At 42.6% G+C, this 16,637-nt stretch overlaps 1 protein-coding gene and 1 long non-coding RNA gene across 3 annotated transcripts; both read left to right on the plus strand.

Moving 5' to 3' along the window:
- The first annotated feature begins 10,667 nt into the window (after positions 1–10,667).
- LOC110489447 lies at positions 10,668–13,658 on the plus strand. 2 transcript variants are annotated; one of them, XM_021562152.2, is made up of 13 exons: positions 10,668–10,866; positions 10,950–11,021; positions 11,128–11,211; positions 11,329–11,475; positions 11,564–11,644; positions 11,770–11,919; positions 12,046–12,095; positions 12,216–12,285; positions 12,385–12,471; positions 12,562–12,660; positions 12,785–12,865; positions 12,948–13,052; positions 13,493–13,658. In XM_021562152.2, exons 3-13 carry the CDS (start codon positions 11,194–11,196, stop codon positions 13,625–13,627), a joined length of 1,023 nt encoding a protein of 340 aa, XP_021417827.2. In that variant the 5' UTR covers positions 10,668–10,866; positions 10,950–11,021; positions 11,128–11,193; the 3' UTR covers positions 13,628–13,658. The 2 variants fall into 2 exon arrangements, with proteins under 2 accessions (XP_021417827.2, XP_021417830.2); XM_021562155.2 differs by lacking the exon at positions 13,493–13,658 and having other exon boundaries at positions 12,948–13,159.
- A 2,241-nt stretch (positions 13,659–15,899) lies between these two features.
- Positions 15,900–16,631, plus strand: LOC118946529. Its single transcript, XR_005041401.1, has 4 exons — positions 15,900–15,966; positions 16,188–16,303; positions 16,390–16,461; positions 16,562–16,631. It is a non-coding gene; the product is annotated as an uncharacterized LOC118946529 (long non-coding RNA).
- Positions 16,632–16,637: the final 6 nt, after the last annotated feature.

Genomic DNA, 16,637 nt, shown 5'->3' on the forward strand with positions numbered 1-16,637 from the left:
GGGCCAAGAAACACAAGCAATGTACATAAGACTGGTGGAAATAGTAGGAGGGTTTTCAGCAGTTGAATTACATTTATTCAGCATGTGCAAGGGAACCACACCTGCAAAGCCTGTTATGTAAGCCTGAATAGCCAACAACTACTGAGAAGTGCATAGGAAAGGCGTGTGTAAGAAAGGCGTAATTTCCTAAATCGAAATCAGCCCCAAGGTGAAGATTAAGGGAATGAATAAATCACATTGTTTCAAGTGGACCATGTCCAGTGTTTTTTTAATTGGTCTGAACACATTAAAATTGCTTTCTTTTATAAAAATCCAAATGGCTAATTTACATGGTTAATTTAGCTTAGAACCATACCTTGCACTGTCAGATTCTGATGTTCCAAGCATGTTCATGTGAAGTTTCTAAAACATGTTTAAGAAAAAATGTAATCATTTTTGCCAAGTCTAATGTCCTGTGAAATGTTTTGTCAAGAATTTGATTATGATAATATACCTGGAGATGAATGACAGCCATATTTTGTGAGGGATTCAAAATAAGAAATGGTCCCGGTTGCAACCACATGCCCATTTCTTTTAAACTCAGATCTTTGGCACCCTCATGAGGTCTATTGCGCACTGTGCCGTGCAGAAAGAGATGACAGTTTCTGTATCTTTTATTGATGAGTAAGTGTAGAGCCGGGATTCAATCCGATCTCGGGTTACAGGCATTGAAGCTTTTAAAGGCAATTTCCGATAGAGCCGACATAGTGTTTATGGCGAATGGGATCTCCGCGAACGCAGGAACATTGACTTAAAAATCTGCAGTAAAAGGAAGTAAAATAATCAAATGTAAAAAAACATCTAATCAATGACTAGAAAATGGTTCTAACAACCAATAATTAATTATACAGTTCAAGACTGTACTGCAAGACTGTGTTTACAAGCAACATGAACACTCAGTCAGGTTATTTTGTTAGCAATCCAAAACAATAACACAAAAGCGAGGCCCCATTGACTAAAAACAATAGACTGATCAAACACTGGGTAGTACTGAATTAATTTTCCTTTCAGACAAGTATAAACGTGTTCAATAGGTTAAAGACTCGATTCAAGCCATAGCGCTGATATTATAGCGGGATTGACATTTAAAGGCAATGTTTCCGCTGCATAAGTCGGCTCAGTCAATTTCAACCGTATATCATTTCAAACACATATTTTGCGCTACGGATTGAATCGAGCCCGAGGATGCAGATCTGTATTCCCAAAACAAAATACACCACTATGAATACATTCAATAGATCAAAGACATGACTTCCCCAAAAATGTGTCAAATGAACCTGAAGCCATTTGCCTCCTCATTGTAGGCCTTTCTTTAACACCACTTTTTAAAAATGTATTTATTTAACCTTTATTTAACTAGGCAAGTCAGTTAAGAACATTTTTTTTTTTTTACAATGACGGCCTACCAAAAGGCAAAAGACCTTCTGCGGGGACGGGGGCTCGGATAAAAAAAAATAATGTATAAACTATATTAAATATAAATATAGGACAAAACACACATCACGACAAGAGAGACAACACAACACTACACAGAGACAGACCTAAGACAACAACATAACAAGGCAGCAACACAGCATGGTAGCAACACAACATGACAACAACATGGTAGCAACACAAAACAGGGTACAAACATTATTGGGCACAGACAACAGCACAAAGGGCAAGAAGGTAGAGACAACAATACATCACGCAAAGCAGCCACAACTCTCAGTAAGAGTGTCCATGATTGAGTCTTTGAATGAAGAGATTGAGATAAAACTGTCCAGTTTGAGTGTTTGTTGCAGCTCGTTCCAGTCGCTAGCTGCAGCGAACTGAAAAGATGAGCGACCCAGGGATGTGTTAGGTTTGGGGACCTTTGGAAGTGTTCAGAACAAGGTTAAGGGTAGAGAACTTGCTGGACACTAAGAAAGCTTTGTTATGGAGCATTTAACACAAAATCCGGGGAGGGGCCAGCTGAGAATAAGACTGTATCATCTGCATATAAATGGATGAGAGAGCTTCCTACTGCCTGAGCTATGTTGTTGATAGCCCCCAGACTACGTATCCTTGTGGTTTTTGGCAGGCTGGGGGTTCAAGCCTTGGTCGAGTCATAACAAAGACTCTACAAATGGGACCTGACACGCCTCTGCTTGGCACTCAGCATTAAGGAGATCAAATCAAATCAAACTTTGTCACATGCGCCAAATACAACAAGTGTAGACCTTACAGTGAAATGCTTACTGTACAAGCCCTTAACAAACAGTGCAGTTCGAGAAAGTTAAGAAAATGTTTACCAAATAAACTAAAGTAAAAAATTATAAAAAGTAACACAATAAAATAACAATAACGAGGCTACATACAGGGGGTACCAGTACTGAGTCAATATGCGGGGGTACAAGTTAGTCGATGTAATTTGTACATGGAGGTAGGGTTGAATGGGGGCTTGTTCGACCACCCTTTTCCTGTAGTCCCCGATCAGCTCCTTTGTCTTGCTCACATTAAGGGAGAGGTTGTTGTCCTGGCACCACACTGCCAGGTCTCTAACCTCCTCCTTATAGGCTGTCTCATCATTGTCGGTGATCAGGCCTACCAATGTTGTGTCGTCAGCAAACGTAATGATAGTGTTGGAGTGGTGTTTGGCCATGCAGTCGTAGGTGAACAGTGAGTACAGGAGGGGACTAAGTACACACCCCTGAGGGGCCCCAGTGTTGAGGAACAGCGTGGCAGACGTGTTGTTGCCTACCCTTACCACCTGGGGGCAGATCCAGGATCCAGTTGCAGAGGGAGGTGTTTACTCCCAGGATCCTTAGCTTAGTGATGAGCTTCGTAGGCACTATGGTGTTGAACGCTGAGCTGAAGTTAATGAAAGGCATTCTCACATAGGTGTTCCTTTTGTCCAGGTGGGAAAGAGCAGTGTGGAGTGCGATAGAGATTGCATCATATGTGGCTTTGTTTGGGCGGTATGCAAATTGGAGTGGGTCTAGGGTATCAGGGAGGATGCTGTTGATGTGAGCTATGACCAGCCCTTCAAAGCACTTCATGGATACCGACGTGAGTGCTACGGGCGGTAATCATTTAGGCAGGTTACCTTCGCTTCCTTGGGCACAGGGACTATGGTGGTCTGCTTGAAACATGTAGGTATCACAGACTCGGTCAGGGAGAGGTTGAAAATGTCAGTGAAGACACTTGCCAGTTGATCCACGCATGCTTTGAGTACACATCCTGGTAATCCGTCGGGCCCCGCGGCTTTGTGAATGTTGACCGGTTTAAAGGTCTTGCTCACAATGGCTACCTAGAGCGTAATTACACAGTCGTCCAGAACAGCTGGTGCTCTCATGCATGCTTCAGTGTTGCTTGCCTTGAAGTGAGCATAAAAGGCATTTAGCTCATCTGGTAGGTTCGCGTCACTGGGCAGCTCACGTCTAGGTTTCCCTTTGTAGTCCGTAATAGTTTTCAAGCCCTGCCACATCCAACGAGCATCAGAGTTGGTGTAGTAGGATTCAATCTTAATTGTATTGCCGATTTGCTTATTTGATTGTTCGTCTGAGGTCATAGCGGGATTTCTTATAAGCATACGGATTACTGTCCAACTTCTTGAAAGTGGCAGCTCTAGCCTTTAGCTCGATGCAGATGTTGCCTGTAATCCATGGCTTCTGGTTGGGATATGTACGTACGGTCACTGTGGGGATGACGTCGTCGATGCACTTATCGATGAAGCCGAAGACTGAGGTGGTATACTCCTCAATGCCATTGTATGAATCCAGGAACATATTCCATTCTGTGCTAGCAAAACAGTCCTGTAGCGTAGCATCCGCATCATCTGACCACTTCCATGTTGAATTGTGATTGGGATGTAAGGCCCTGCGCGTCCTGTCCAGGGGTGTACTTGGAGGACTACATAACGCTGCCTCTCACTACAGGGCCCTTCTGACTCAGACAAGGCTTACTTGTTCAAGGTTCTTACTTTCCCCTGCTTCCTCATATTTACAATACTCAGCTAACACAAGGTCTTTTACACAACACATACAGTGCCTTGCGAAAGTATTCGGCCCCCTTGAACTTTGCGACCTTTTGCCACATTTCAGGCTTCAAACATAAAGATATAAAACTGTATTTTTTTGTGAAGAATCAACAAAAAGTGGGACACAGTCATGAAGTGGAACGACATTTATTGGATATTTCAAACTTTTTTAACAAATCAAAAACTGAAAAATTGGGCGTGCAAAATTATTCAGCCCCCTTAAGTTAATACTTTGTAGCGCCACCTTTTGCTGCAATTACAGCTGTAAGTCGCTTGGTGTATGTCTCTATCAGTTTTGCACATCGAGAGACTGAAATTTTTTCCCATTCCTCCTTGCAAAACAGCTCGAGCTCAGTGAGGTTGGATGGAGAGCATTTGTGAACAGCAGTTTTCAGTTCTTTCCACAGATTCTCAATTGGATTCAGGTCTGGACTTTGACTTGGCCATTCTAACACCTGGATATGTTTATTTTTGAACCATTCCATTGTAGATTTTGCTTTATGTTTTGGATCATTGTCTTGTTGGAAGACAAATCTCCGTCCCAGTCTCAGGTCTTTTGCAGACTCCATCAGGTTTTCTTCCAGAATGGTCCTGTATTTGGCTCCATCCATCTTCCCATCAATTTTAACCATCTTCCCTGTCCCTCCTGAAGAAAAGCAGGCCCAAACCATGATGCTGCCACCACCATGTTTGACAGTGGGGATGGTGTGTTCAGCTGTGTTGCTTTTACGCCAAACATAACGTTTTGCATTGTTGCCAAAAAGTTCAATTTTGGTTTCATCTGACCAGAGCACCTTCTTCCACATGTTTGGTGTGTCTCCCAGGTGGCTTGTGGCAAACTTTAAACAACACTTTTTATGGATATCTTTAAGAAATGGCTTTCTTCTTGCCACTCTTCCATAAAGGCCAGATTTGTGCAATATACGACTGATTGTTGTCCTATGGACAGTCTCCCACCTCAGCTGTAGATCTCTGCAGTTCATCCAGAGTGATCATGGGCCTCTTGGCTGCATCTCTGATCAGTCTTCTCCTTGTATGAGCTGAAAGTTTAGAGGGACGGCCAGGTCTTGGTAGATTTGCAGTGGTCTGATACTCCTTCCATTTTAATATTATCGCTTGCACAGTGCTCCTTGGGATGTTTAAAGCTTGGGAAATCTTTTTGTATCCAAATCCGGCTTTAAACTTCTTCACAACAGTATCTCGGACCTGCCTGGTGTGTTCCTTGTTCTTCATGATGCTCTCTGCGCTTTTGACGGTCCTCTGAGACTATCACAGTGCAGGTGCATTTATACGAAGACTTGATTACACACAGGTGGATTGTATTTATCATCATTAGTCATTTAGGTCAACATTGGATCATTCAGAGATCCTCACTGAACTTCTGGAGAGAGTTTGCTGCACTGAAAGTAAAGGGGCTGAATAATTTTGCACGCCCAATTTTTCAGTTTTTGATTTGTTAAAAAAGTTTGAAATATCCAATAAATGTTGTTCCACTTCATGATTGTGTTCCACTTGTTGTTGATTCTTCACAAAAAAATACAGTTTTATATCTTTATGTTTGAAGCCGGAAATGTGGCAAAAGGTCGCAAAGTTCAAGGGGGCCGAATACTTTCGCAAGGCACTGTAGCTCCAATGCTTAACCAAATGTGATTTTTATTAAGTAGATGTTTACATCACATCAGTAAACTTACTAAACCTTCACATAAAGTTTTGTTTGGGCATAGCCTGTCCTGCTTGTGGTTAACAATTTATCGTCACCGAGGTACGTTTATTTGCTCCAACTAAAGTATTTTCGTAGGGGTGCGCTGAATGTCCATACTCTGTGGTACGGTTTTCATACTCTCTAGTAAATGTGCACCACCAGCACAGTCAAAATACATTTTGTCCACCACAGAAAAAAAATGACAATCTGTTATTAAAATAAGATGAGCGGATTCTCTTTTACTGCTGTCCTTCGCTCAACTCAAAAGGAGCTTCATGAAAGACGTTTCTGTCAGGCCTGACGCAGAGTGCTACCTGGCACTGTTGGCACTTCAATGGAGATTCCAAAGTGACTCCGTTCTTCCTGCATTGTAGGCACCTCTTTATTACCTTTTTTACAACACCCTTTTTCTTGACAGCGATAGGCGTTTTGACAGGGACAGGTACGTGTGTAGTTCTCATCCTCAATTGTGCATTTCTCACCTGTTCTAATAGCTCAACAGACACCCCACAAAATCTGGTTGGTAAGCTCTTCTATGAATGCTCGGTGGGTCGTGGGTGCAGTCCCATCCTTCGTGCACAGCTCATTGAGAAGATATTTTCCCTCCTGTAATACCATCATATTTCTAAACTTCAGCTGACCTCGGAGGATGACCATTCCATTGAAATTATAAAACTTTTCCTCTTTTCTCCCTTTCCGTGTTATGTTTGTCTGAATCAGCTTGTTTGTTTGTGTGGAGGCAGAGGGTTCTGACAGTGTTCACATTGAATAAGTCCAGAGGAGTGCTGTCAGGAGAGGAGATCTTCTGGTTAAACTCCTGGCTGCTTGGCTGGCAGAAATGTCAAATCGTCAGGAGCCTCATCAGGGTTTTTCTCAGTTTTCCACGGCTGTTTTGACAGGCTTGTTTTGTCTGTTGAAGTACACTACCGGTCAAAAGGTTTTAGAACGCCTGCTCATTCAAGGGTTTTTCTTTATTTTTTAAATGTTTACATTGTAGAATAATAGTGAAGGCATCAAAACTATGAAATAACACATATGGAATCATATAGTAACCAATACAAAGTGTTAAACAAATCAAAATATATTTTAAACTTGAGATTCTTCAAATAGCCACCCTTTGCCTTGATGACAGCTTTGCACACTCTTGGCCTTCATGGTCGATTGCTGCAACAACAAAAAACACTACTAAAAGACACCAATAACAAGAACTGACTTGCTTCGGTCAAGAAACATGAGCACTGAATATTATACCGGTGGAAATTTGTCCTTTGGTCGGGAGTCCAAATTGGACATTTTTGGTTCCAACCGCTGTGTCTTTGTGAGACGCGGTGTGGGTGAACGAATTATCGTATTTCCCACCGTAAAGCATGGAGGAGGTGGTGTTATGGTGTGCGGGTTCATTGCTGGTGACACTGTCTGTGATTTATTTAGAATTCAAGGCACACTTAGCCAGCATGGCTATCACAGCATTCTGCAGCCATACGCCATCCCATCTGGTTTGGACTTACACCTCCAGGCTGTGTAAGGGCTATTTTACCAAGAAAAAAAGTGATATTTGAGACAAAGTGATCTTTTGGGCTGTTTATTTTTTTTAACAAACACAGCTCTTTTTCTGAACATAACGAGAGGAGGGTTGGTGACCAAGGGCCTAGCTCATCTAGGCCTATATCTCAATGTAATCCTCCATTTCATCTTCCCTATCCTCCTCCATATCAATTCCTCCACTGCGGAGTTGTTGGTTGTGGTACATGAAGACCAAGGCTCGTAGGTTGTTAGAGGTTGACCGCCTATGGCTGGACAACACAAGCTTGTAGATACTGTTGCTTCGCTCAGCATCAGCTGAGTTTGAGACTGCATCTTTGTAGCGTTGGGCCAGGGTGCTCAGCACAGGAAGTCTCTCTTGAAGTCCATCCCAGAAGATATTCAAATCTACCACCCCACTCACTGTGGCTCTAAGTGCTGCTGGTCCTGCATTGGTCAAGTAGGCATCCAGTTCATCTCTCGGTACCTTACTGAAGCCTGGAATAGCCTTGTAGCTGGACACTCGGTCATCCATATACGCAATGTGACGTGGATCAAACACCCTAACTTCTTGGAGGAACTCCAGGGCAGGCTGACCACCTGACATGTACTGTAAGTTTTTCCTCTGCATTGGTGTATGCCTCTTCAACAGTGCTCAAGATTTTTGTTTTCACAGCAAAGGGCAAGTCGTCAACTGTGTCAAAGTAGTGTGAACAAGCCACATACTGTAGTTCTTTGCTGGCTGCAATGTTCATCGGCAAGTCCTCTAAATACTGAAAGATCTTTGCTGTCACCGGCTTCTGCTCTGGAAGATGTCGAGAGGATGACTTTATACTTGTCACGGTGTTCAGCTGAATCTGCAGCGACTGAACCAGCTCTTGGTCTTGTAGCATCTCATAGAGTTTCTCTACAGGTTGTGGTGCACTTCGGCCACACACCTGAGAATGACAAGGAATAAAAAAGAGGGACAGAAGAAATATTGCTTATCCTCACTGTGAAATGTCATCACCATTTACAAAAAATGTCAGCCACTTTTTTCTGCAGAATTACAATGATATAAATGACAATGACTTAAGCAATTGTAGAAGGCATGTACATTTAAATCATGCCTGTATTTCCATCTCGATGAACCCTTGTAGAGGCCAAACTGCTCTGAGTGGTACTGCACTGCTTAGAACTGACTTTGTGTGCCCCTGCCTGGTAAAACGTCTGCGAAAAACGTAGCATGAATGCGTTCAGCTGATCAAAAGGTTTAAAATGTGCCGGGTTCTTGATAATTATTTATGCGATTTTGAGACTTAATAATCCAAAGTGATTTACATCAGTGAGTGCATACAATTTCACATGGCTGTAAATACGGAACACTATGATTAGTATGTCAAATGCAATTTAAAATCCATTCCGTCTATCCTCATACCAGACAAATGCATACTTAGAAGTATTTTCAAATGTATTTCCAATACACTGCAATGCTATGTAGCTGAAGAGAGGTAACACTGTCTAGGATGAGAGTGTCGATCAGTTTCTGAAGGTCTGTGTTCACTGGCATTTACTCTCACTTCTGCATCAAATCAACCTCCGCCATTAATATTCTAGTTTATTTTATTACAAATATAGCAGTACACAGTCCTCCAGAAATCTGTTGTCAATGACATATTCCTGTGTATTGGATCCTCTGTACATATAAAAACAGCAAAAAAAAGAGAATTTGACATTTTCCATTGCTACTAAATTGTACTGGAAAAAAAGTATAATTAAAGTCATATCTGTTTTTGTTTGTTTGTTTATGTTTATGGTATATATATTTAGCTAGTTAATTGAACCATGTGCAGAACATATATTTTATTTTATTTTTTTATTTTACCTTTATTTAACCAGGCAAGTCAGTTAAGAACAAATTCTTATTTTCAATGACGGCCTGGGAACAGTGGGTTAACTGCCTGTTCAGGGGCAGAACGACAGATTTGTACCTTGTCAGCTCGGGGGTTTGAACTCGCAACCTTCCGGTTACTAGTCCAACACTCTAACCACTAGGCTACCCTGCCGCCCCAAATATAAAAGAGACCATTAGAAAATCATGGTTCAACAAGACAGCCATCAAAATGGTAGATATGTAGCATTGCACTTATGTCACAGGACTTCACAGCTTTGATTGGATACATAAAATATATGACAAAGGGTGATGTAATTATCTGAATTACTGTAGATTTGAATAGTTTAATCAAGAGTGAAGTATGGTTATAGGTCAAATGCGAAGATCCTTCTTTAATGAAGGAGGTATTGGGTGTCATTCATATACCATTCTCACACTCAAAATCAACATATTATACTGAACAGAAATATAAAAGCAACATATGAAAAGTGTTGGTCCCATGTTTCATCAGCTGAAATAAAAGATCCCAGAAATGTCCAATACACACAAAAAGCATATTACTTTCAAATGTTGTGCACCAATTTGTTTACATCCCTGTTAGTGAGCATTTCTCCTTGGCCAAGATAATCCATCCACCTGACAGCTGTGGCATATCAAGAAGCTGATTAAACAGCATGATCATTATACAAGTGCACCTTGTGTTGGGGACATAACAGGCCACTCTAAAATGTGCAGTTTTGTCACATGACACAATGCCTCCGATGTCTCAAGTTATGAGGGAGTGCGCAGTTGGCATGCTGACTGCAGGACTGGCCACCAGAACTGTTGCTTTCTCTACCATAAGCCGCCTCCAATGTCATTTTAGAGAATTTGGCCGTACGTCCAACCGGCCTCACAACAGCAAACCAAGTGTAACCACGCCAGCCCAGAAAATCCACATCTGGCTTCTTCACTTGCGGAATTGTTTGAGATCAGACACCCGGATAGCTGAATAAATTGTGGGATTGCACAACAGAAGAATTTCTGCACAAACTGTAAGAAAAAGTTGCAGGGAAGCCCATCTGCGTGCTCGTCGTACTCACCAGGTTGACCTGAGGGAAAATGCTCGCCTTCAATGGCTACTGGCATGCTGAAGAAGTGTGCTTTTAAAGGATTAATCCCGCGTCACATGGGTTGGCGGTTTGCTGATGTCAATGTTGTGAACAGAGTGCAGTTCTTCCCCTGAGCAAGGCAGTTAACCCACTGTTCTCCGGGCATCGAAGACGTGGTTGTCGATTAAGGCAGCCCCCCGCACCTTTCTGATTCAAATGCCTGGGTGGTTGGTGGAGAGAGTGCGTGGATGTCGGCGGTCAGATGTGTCGCCAGATTGTTCAAATTCATTTGTGGGTTGTTTTTGTGCGACTTCGAAGAGGGCATGTGTAGTTTTAAACTTTGAAACTGTAATTTGTGAGATGCTGTGTATTTCTGTAATACAGACTTGCAAGCTAACGCTAACTTTAATAATTGTTGCTAAGCGAAGCACTGTTGGACTTTTACTAGTAGTGACGTTACTAGCTAGCTTGATATGTTTTACGTCCTGACAATTGTTTGTTTGTATTCCTCCTACTAATTTTAGAATCAAATGTACTGGATGAGATCCAGTTGGATGTGCCACTGCTGCCAGTCATCCTTGATGTCCAGGATGCTGCTATCATCCTTGAGGATGTGCCAGATGTACCGACTATCCTTGAGGTACAATTTTCAGAACGTTTTTGGTATTATGTTTGAAAAGTATCCCAGATATTAATTCTAAAAATCTTTGTTGTGTGCTTTAGGAGGCCACTGGTAATTGGCAGTTGATACCGATTAGGTTCAGCCCCCTGTACTGTGGGCCTGTTGTGATCAGAGTAAGAGACCCCCCCCCCCCCCCCCCCACACACATCACTGTTACAATTCCTGTAATTAGCTGTTTCTAACCTGAATGTATTGTAATGTCACCCATATCCTGTGCAGAACCATGCCGGTCCAGTGGCTAAAGCTTGGAGAACTTTCCAGTTCATCAGCCCCATTATCACCTATATGCGTGGGGGATCCCAGGTATGTGTCTTTGTTACTACCGAGTCCTAATCTACATTGCCAGAGTCATGTGATCTTGATGGAAATATGTTACAGCGATGGCTGATGTTGTTTTGTTGATGTTGTTTCTCTCCACAGCAGGTGGTGGTGAGGAGGCACCATGTGAGTAGGGTTCGAGGCCTGGAGACTCAACTGGTGTGGGCCATCTCCAGGGAGACAGCCAGACTTAGTTCAGAGGGCATCCCCTACTGTGCCACCAAGGTTCAGTCCGTCACTTGGATCCTGGTAAGATGTAAATACTACCGAAATAGTACAAGATTAGGCTTTCTTCACTTATTCCATTTGGCCTTAACATATCGTCTCTCTCTGTCAGTATGTGGCTGGCAGGGTGACCCAGTATGCTTCTCACCTCCGCCATGAGACGTCTGTGGACATGACCCTTGGCTGCTACCAGGTAAATATACATTTTCTTATGTATATTGAACAGAAATTATTGGGTGTTTTTCCTTTAGATATGCTCTGTTTTCTAATAATGCGTGTGTGTGGTAAACAGGTGTGTTGTATGTGTTTTTGGAGCAGCAGACTGATGTCTCGGTGGTGTATGCCACTCTGCACATGGGGCCGGATGGGCTGCTCTCCTCCTCGGCGTGGTCGGAGGCTGCCTCCGTGTCTACGCCCACCAATCAGCAGTTCACGGAGCCAGAGCCTGAGGGCCACAACTGCTATGAGGTCAGATGTTACACACACACACACCTACAGTACACATACTATTGACTAGTAGCATTAAGATCCTTCCATTGTTTGTCATGTCATTGCATTGGTCACTGATCTTGAATGTTTGTTCTGTTGTTGTAGGGCTGGGAGGAGGACCTGCTGCCTGAGGAGAGGGAGGTTCCTCTGCTAAAGTGAGTTCCTCTAAATGTCTGTGTAGTCTGGGCTTGCCAGATGCTGAAGGATAGTGGTCACCATGCTGTTATCCCCATTGACCCTAATGGTTGACATGCTCCATTCCCTCCCTCCCACAGCCTCTACCTTACCACCAAGAGAGTGGAGGACATCGCCCTGAGGCTCGTCTCCCTGCGCCAGGCCTTCACTGTGAGTGGACTTCCTTTTTCCTTTTCTCTCTGTGTCTTCTTGTTCTGTCTGTCTCCAAGAGGAAGATGGGTGTCTCACTAATTCTTGCCTCTTCTCTAGACCCTGCTTGGTTCCACCCTGAGCAGGAACCATCTGTTTGTGGCAGGAAAGGTCCTAATGGGCGCACTGGTTCAGGCCCACCACATGGTAACTCCTTATTCATTCAAGGGAAAGAGAGCGTCCTCGATGGGAAATGTGTTCTGTTCACTAACGTCAATGCTCTTTGCTTTGTGATAGGACGAGGCCGAATTCATCCGTGCCTATAACGACTTTGTGGACTACCTGAGTGACCCCTCCAAGCAGATTGACATTGAGAGGGAGCTGGCTGAGGCAAAGGTGAGTTCATTAACTCTTTCAAGTCTCACTTTGAGTTCTTCCACATGCATGTCTTTTATACATCACAGTAGCTGATCTATTTGAAATCATTCCTATTTTCTCCAAACGTGTTTTCTTGTCCTAGATCCATCATGTTAACCTGATAGATGTCCTCTTTGAACTGGTGCTATTTGGGATGATGACAGCTCAGAAGTCCCTGATGGTGGTAAGTAGCATCTCACTGGTACATGTTTCGATGTCTCTCTATTTGTAATTTCACTTAAACTTCTCTCCTCTGTTTCCATTAGCACCCTGGTGGGTTCATGGAGCGTCTGTACGCTCTCCTGTACTCCTTCCTGCCCGTAGCTGCCAGCATTGAGCCAAAGGCCGAGAGATACCTGCTGCTGCTCAATGTAAGATTCAAGAGTTTACTTCCCTATTCCTAGTTTACTTCCTCTTTACTTTGTCATGAATAACAGGGTTTCAATGCCATTTTACGAGGAGTAACTCTCATTGTCTCTCTGCTCTTGATAAGCTAGTAACTTAGAGCCATTATCTGTGTTGTGTGGTGTTCTCTTCAGGGCGGGCTGATGGCTCTGCTAGATGACATGTTTGGGCAGCAGCTGGCCTGGTACTTTAACCCAGTGTCTCTGGTCACTGAGCTCTCCAGCCTCCTGGAGTACCACCTGGAGAACCTCATGGCCAGCATGTAGTCCTACTGCAGAGATCTGAAAGGCCACATTTCTCTCTCTCTCTCTTTCTCTCAGGAATTGAGGACTTGAAGTGCTTCGCTGAAGCCTGATTAGTTAACACCCATTGAATTAATGTATTCTCTTGTTTTCTCTCCCCACAGGATTCTTGCGACACTTTGCCACCACACAGGGGTCTAGACACAAATGCACTATATTACTTTGCACTGAATTTTACATTTCTAAATAAAATAACTAGTAGTTCAAAAGCATTTGTCTCTGTCTTTTCATTTACTTGATTATTTCATCACTATTTCCTATTCCTGGAGTTATGAGGCTAATATTACACTATTACATGAACAATTATGCATTATTATTTTCATATGGAGATGAAAAACAAAGTATAGGTGATTTACAGGTACTACAGGCCCACACTTTATGGCTTTGAATTGTGATGTGTGATTCTGTACTATTTAAAAATATGTAGGCCTACATACACGGAGTTTACAAAACATTAAGAACACCTTCCTAACATTGAGTTGCTCCCCCTGTTGCTCAGAACAGACTCAATTTGCCGGGACATGAACTCTACAAGGTGTCCACAGGGATGCTGGCCCATGTTCACTCCAATGATTCCCACAGTGGTGGACCATTCTTTTTACACCTACTACCTTACACCGTTCAAAGGCACTTAAATATTTTGCCTTGCCCATTTACCCTCTGAATGGCACACATACACAATCCATGTCTCAATTGTGTCAATGCTTAAAAATCTTTCTTTAACCTGTCTCCTTCCCTTCATCTACACTGATTGAAGTGGATTGAACAAGTGACATCAGTACGGGATCATAGCTTTCACCTGGATTTACCTGGTCAGTCTGTCATGGAAAGAGCAGGTATAGTATAAAGTCGACCACTAGAGGGCACAATTGCTTCAGTCTTGAATGTAACTTCTCACTATCGGTACTCTACATTAAGAGTCTGCCATTGTAGACTCAGGTATCTTGGGTGTTTTTGTTTCAATTTGCCATATTTCCCATTAATGTCGGAGCCATTTAGCATCTTTCCAACTGAAAACAATGTTAGCGTTCATGTGAGTGGGTGTAGTAGTGCATACTGACCACTAGTTGGATCATAGCGTGGTTAGTGGTGTTCATGCAGGAACCCAGAGGATATAGGCATTCTCCATCACAGTAGAAGGCTTGTTATCCTTTTTCTAACTAGGCAAGTCAGTTAAGAACAAATCCTTACTTACAATGACGGCCTTCCCGGGAAACAGTGGGTTAACTGTCACGTTCAGGGGCAGAATGACAGATTTTTACCTTGTCAGCTCGGGGATTGGATCCAGCATCTTTCGGTTACTGGCTCAACACTAACCACTAGGCTACCTGCCGCCCCAAATCCACGCCCCTGTCTTAATTTAAAAAGGTATCTGGGACCAACAGAGGCACATCTGTATTCACAGTCATGTGAAATCCATAGATTAGGGTCTAAAGAATGTATTTGAATTGACTGATTGCCTTATATGAACTTTAACTCAGTAATATCGTTGAAATTGTTGGATGTTGCGTTCATTTTTTTTGTACAGTGTAGATACATACTATTTATCTGCATATTGCCAGATTATTGCTTTCAACTGCTGGTTGCAAAGGTATATCTTTTGGAACAAAGGTAGTGAAGTTTATTAAAATGATGTAGAATAGATGGGTTGCCACAGGTGTCACATGCATACACAGGTCTTGACCACCATGTCTTCATGCTTCTTTAGGATCACGTTGTCGTTGTAGAAGAGTCTAGAGATGGGACTGAGCTTGGTGGGAGCGCAGCACGCTTTGGGAACCTCACCCGGCTTCAAAAGGTGAACCTGCCATGAAAAAGTTCAATCAGATTTATTCATACATACACTTTGACATAATCAATGATAATAATATCCTGTTTATAAAAGAGGTATGATTATTATGCAGATCCTACAGTGCTCTCCAACCTCAGTGGACTTTGGCTTCGCCCCCCTTGTCTGAATGTGGTCATATGTTTTAACCCTGGTTGTCTGTGCTCCACAAGTCTTTATAGCCCACTGAGCCAAAGCCTAGACTTTCAGAAGTTCAACAACAACTTCCATGAAACAAGCTAGAACATTTCAATGGGCCATTGACCTAGCTAGTGACTTTAAAAAAACATTTGGTATTTTTGTTTTATATTATTCCAACAACATAGAATATAATTACAATGATGACCAGGAATTTTATAGGATTCTAATGATAACCATAGAGTTCCAAACTCATTTCTATGGCAACACAGCTGTCCATTTTTAAATCAGCAATTTTCTAAAATATGTGTTGCCAAGAGACATCTAACCAATAGAACATCTCAGCGTTCTATTGAACGTTTTCTGTTCGAAAACAAGAACAACTTCAATTTGCTGTTTAACAACAACAAACTTGACTGATTTTTGAGACCTGAGATTGAAAAATCGACTGGAAAATGCCTGGGTGTTTTTCAAGATTGATGGAGAGAGTGCGAGGACGTGGGCAGCCTTCTGCGTCGACAGGTTGTGTAAATTCATTTGTGGGTTTTTGTTGTCTTTTTCCGTTTTGCAGGGTTCGCGATCGTCGGGAGGTGGACAGTGACTTCGAAGAGGGTAAGTGGAGTTCTAACTTCTTATTTTACCACATTCAGCATTGAAAATGTCATTTGTGAAATGTGTATTTCTGTAATACAGACTTGCAAGCTAACGCTAACTTTAATAATTGTTGCTAAGCGAAGCACTGTTGGACTTTTACTAGTAGTGACGTTACTAGCTAGCTTGATATGTTTTACTTCCTGACAATTGTTTGTTTGTATTCCTGCTACTAATTTTAGAATCAAATGTACTGGATGAGGTCCAGTTGGATGTGCCACTGCTGCCAGTCATCCTTGATGTCCAGGATGCTGCTATCATCCTTGAGGATGTGCCAGATGTACCGACTATCCTTGAGGTACAATTTTCAGAACGTTTTTGGTATTATGTTTGAAAAGTATCCCAGATATTAATTCTAAAAAAAATCTTTGTTGTCTGCTTTAGGAGGCCACTGGTAATTGGCATTTGATACCGATTAGGTTCAGCCCCCTGTACTGTGGGCCTGTTGTGATCAGAGTAAGAGACCCCCCCCCCCCCACACACATCACTGTTACAATTCCTGTAATTAGCTGTTTCTAACCTGAATGTATTGTAATGTCCCCCATATCCTGTGCAGACCCATGCCGGTCCGGTGGCTAAAGCTTGGAGAACTTTCCAGTTCATCAGCCCCATTATCACCTATATGCGTGGGG

This window comes from Oncorhynchus mykiss, chromosome 32, assembly GCF_013265735.2.
Source record: "Oncorhynchus mykiss isolate Arlee chromosome 32, USDA_OmykA_1.1, whole genome shotgun sequence".
In the NCBI taxonomy this organism is placed as follows: Eukaryota; Metazoa; Chordata; class Actinopteri; order Salmoniformes; family Salmonidae; genus Oncorhynchus; species Oncorhynchus mykiss.

Coding starts and splice junctions, on each gene's coding strand:
- LOC110489447 (XM_021562152.2), top strand. Junction 12,661..12,784: donor GGGAGCTGGCTGAGGCAAAG/GTGAGTTCATTA, acceptor TTCTTGTCCTAG/ATCCATCATGTTAACCTGAT. Junction 12,866..12,947: donor CTCAGAAGTCCCTGATGGTG/GTAAGTAGCATC, acceptor TGTTTCCATTAG/CACCCTGGTGGGTTCATGGA.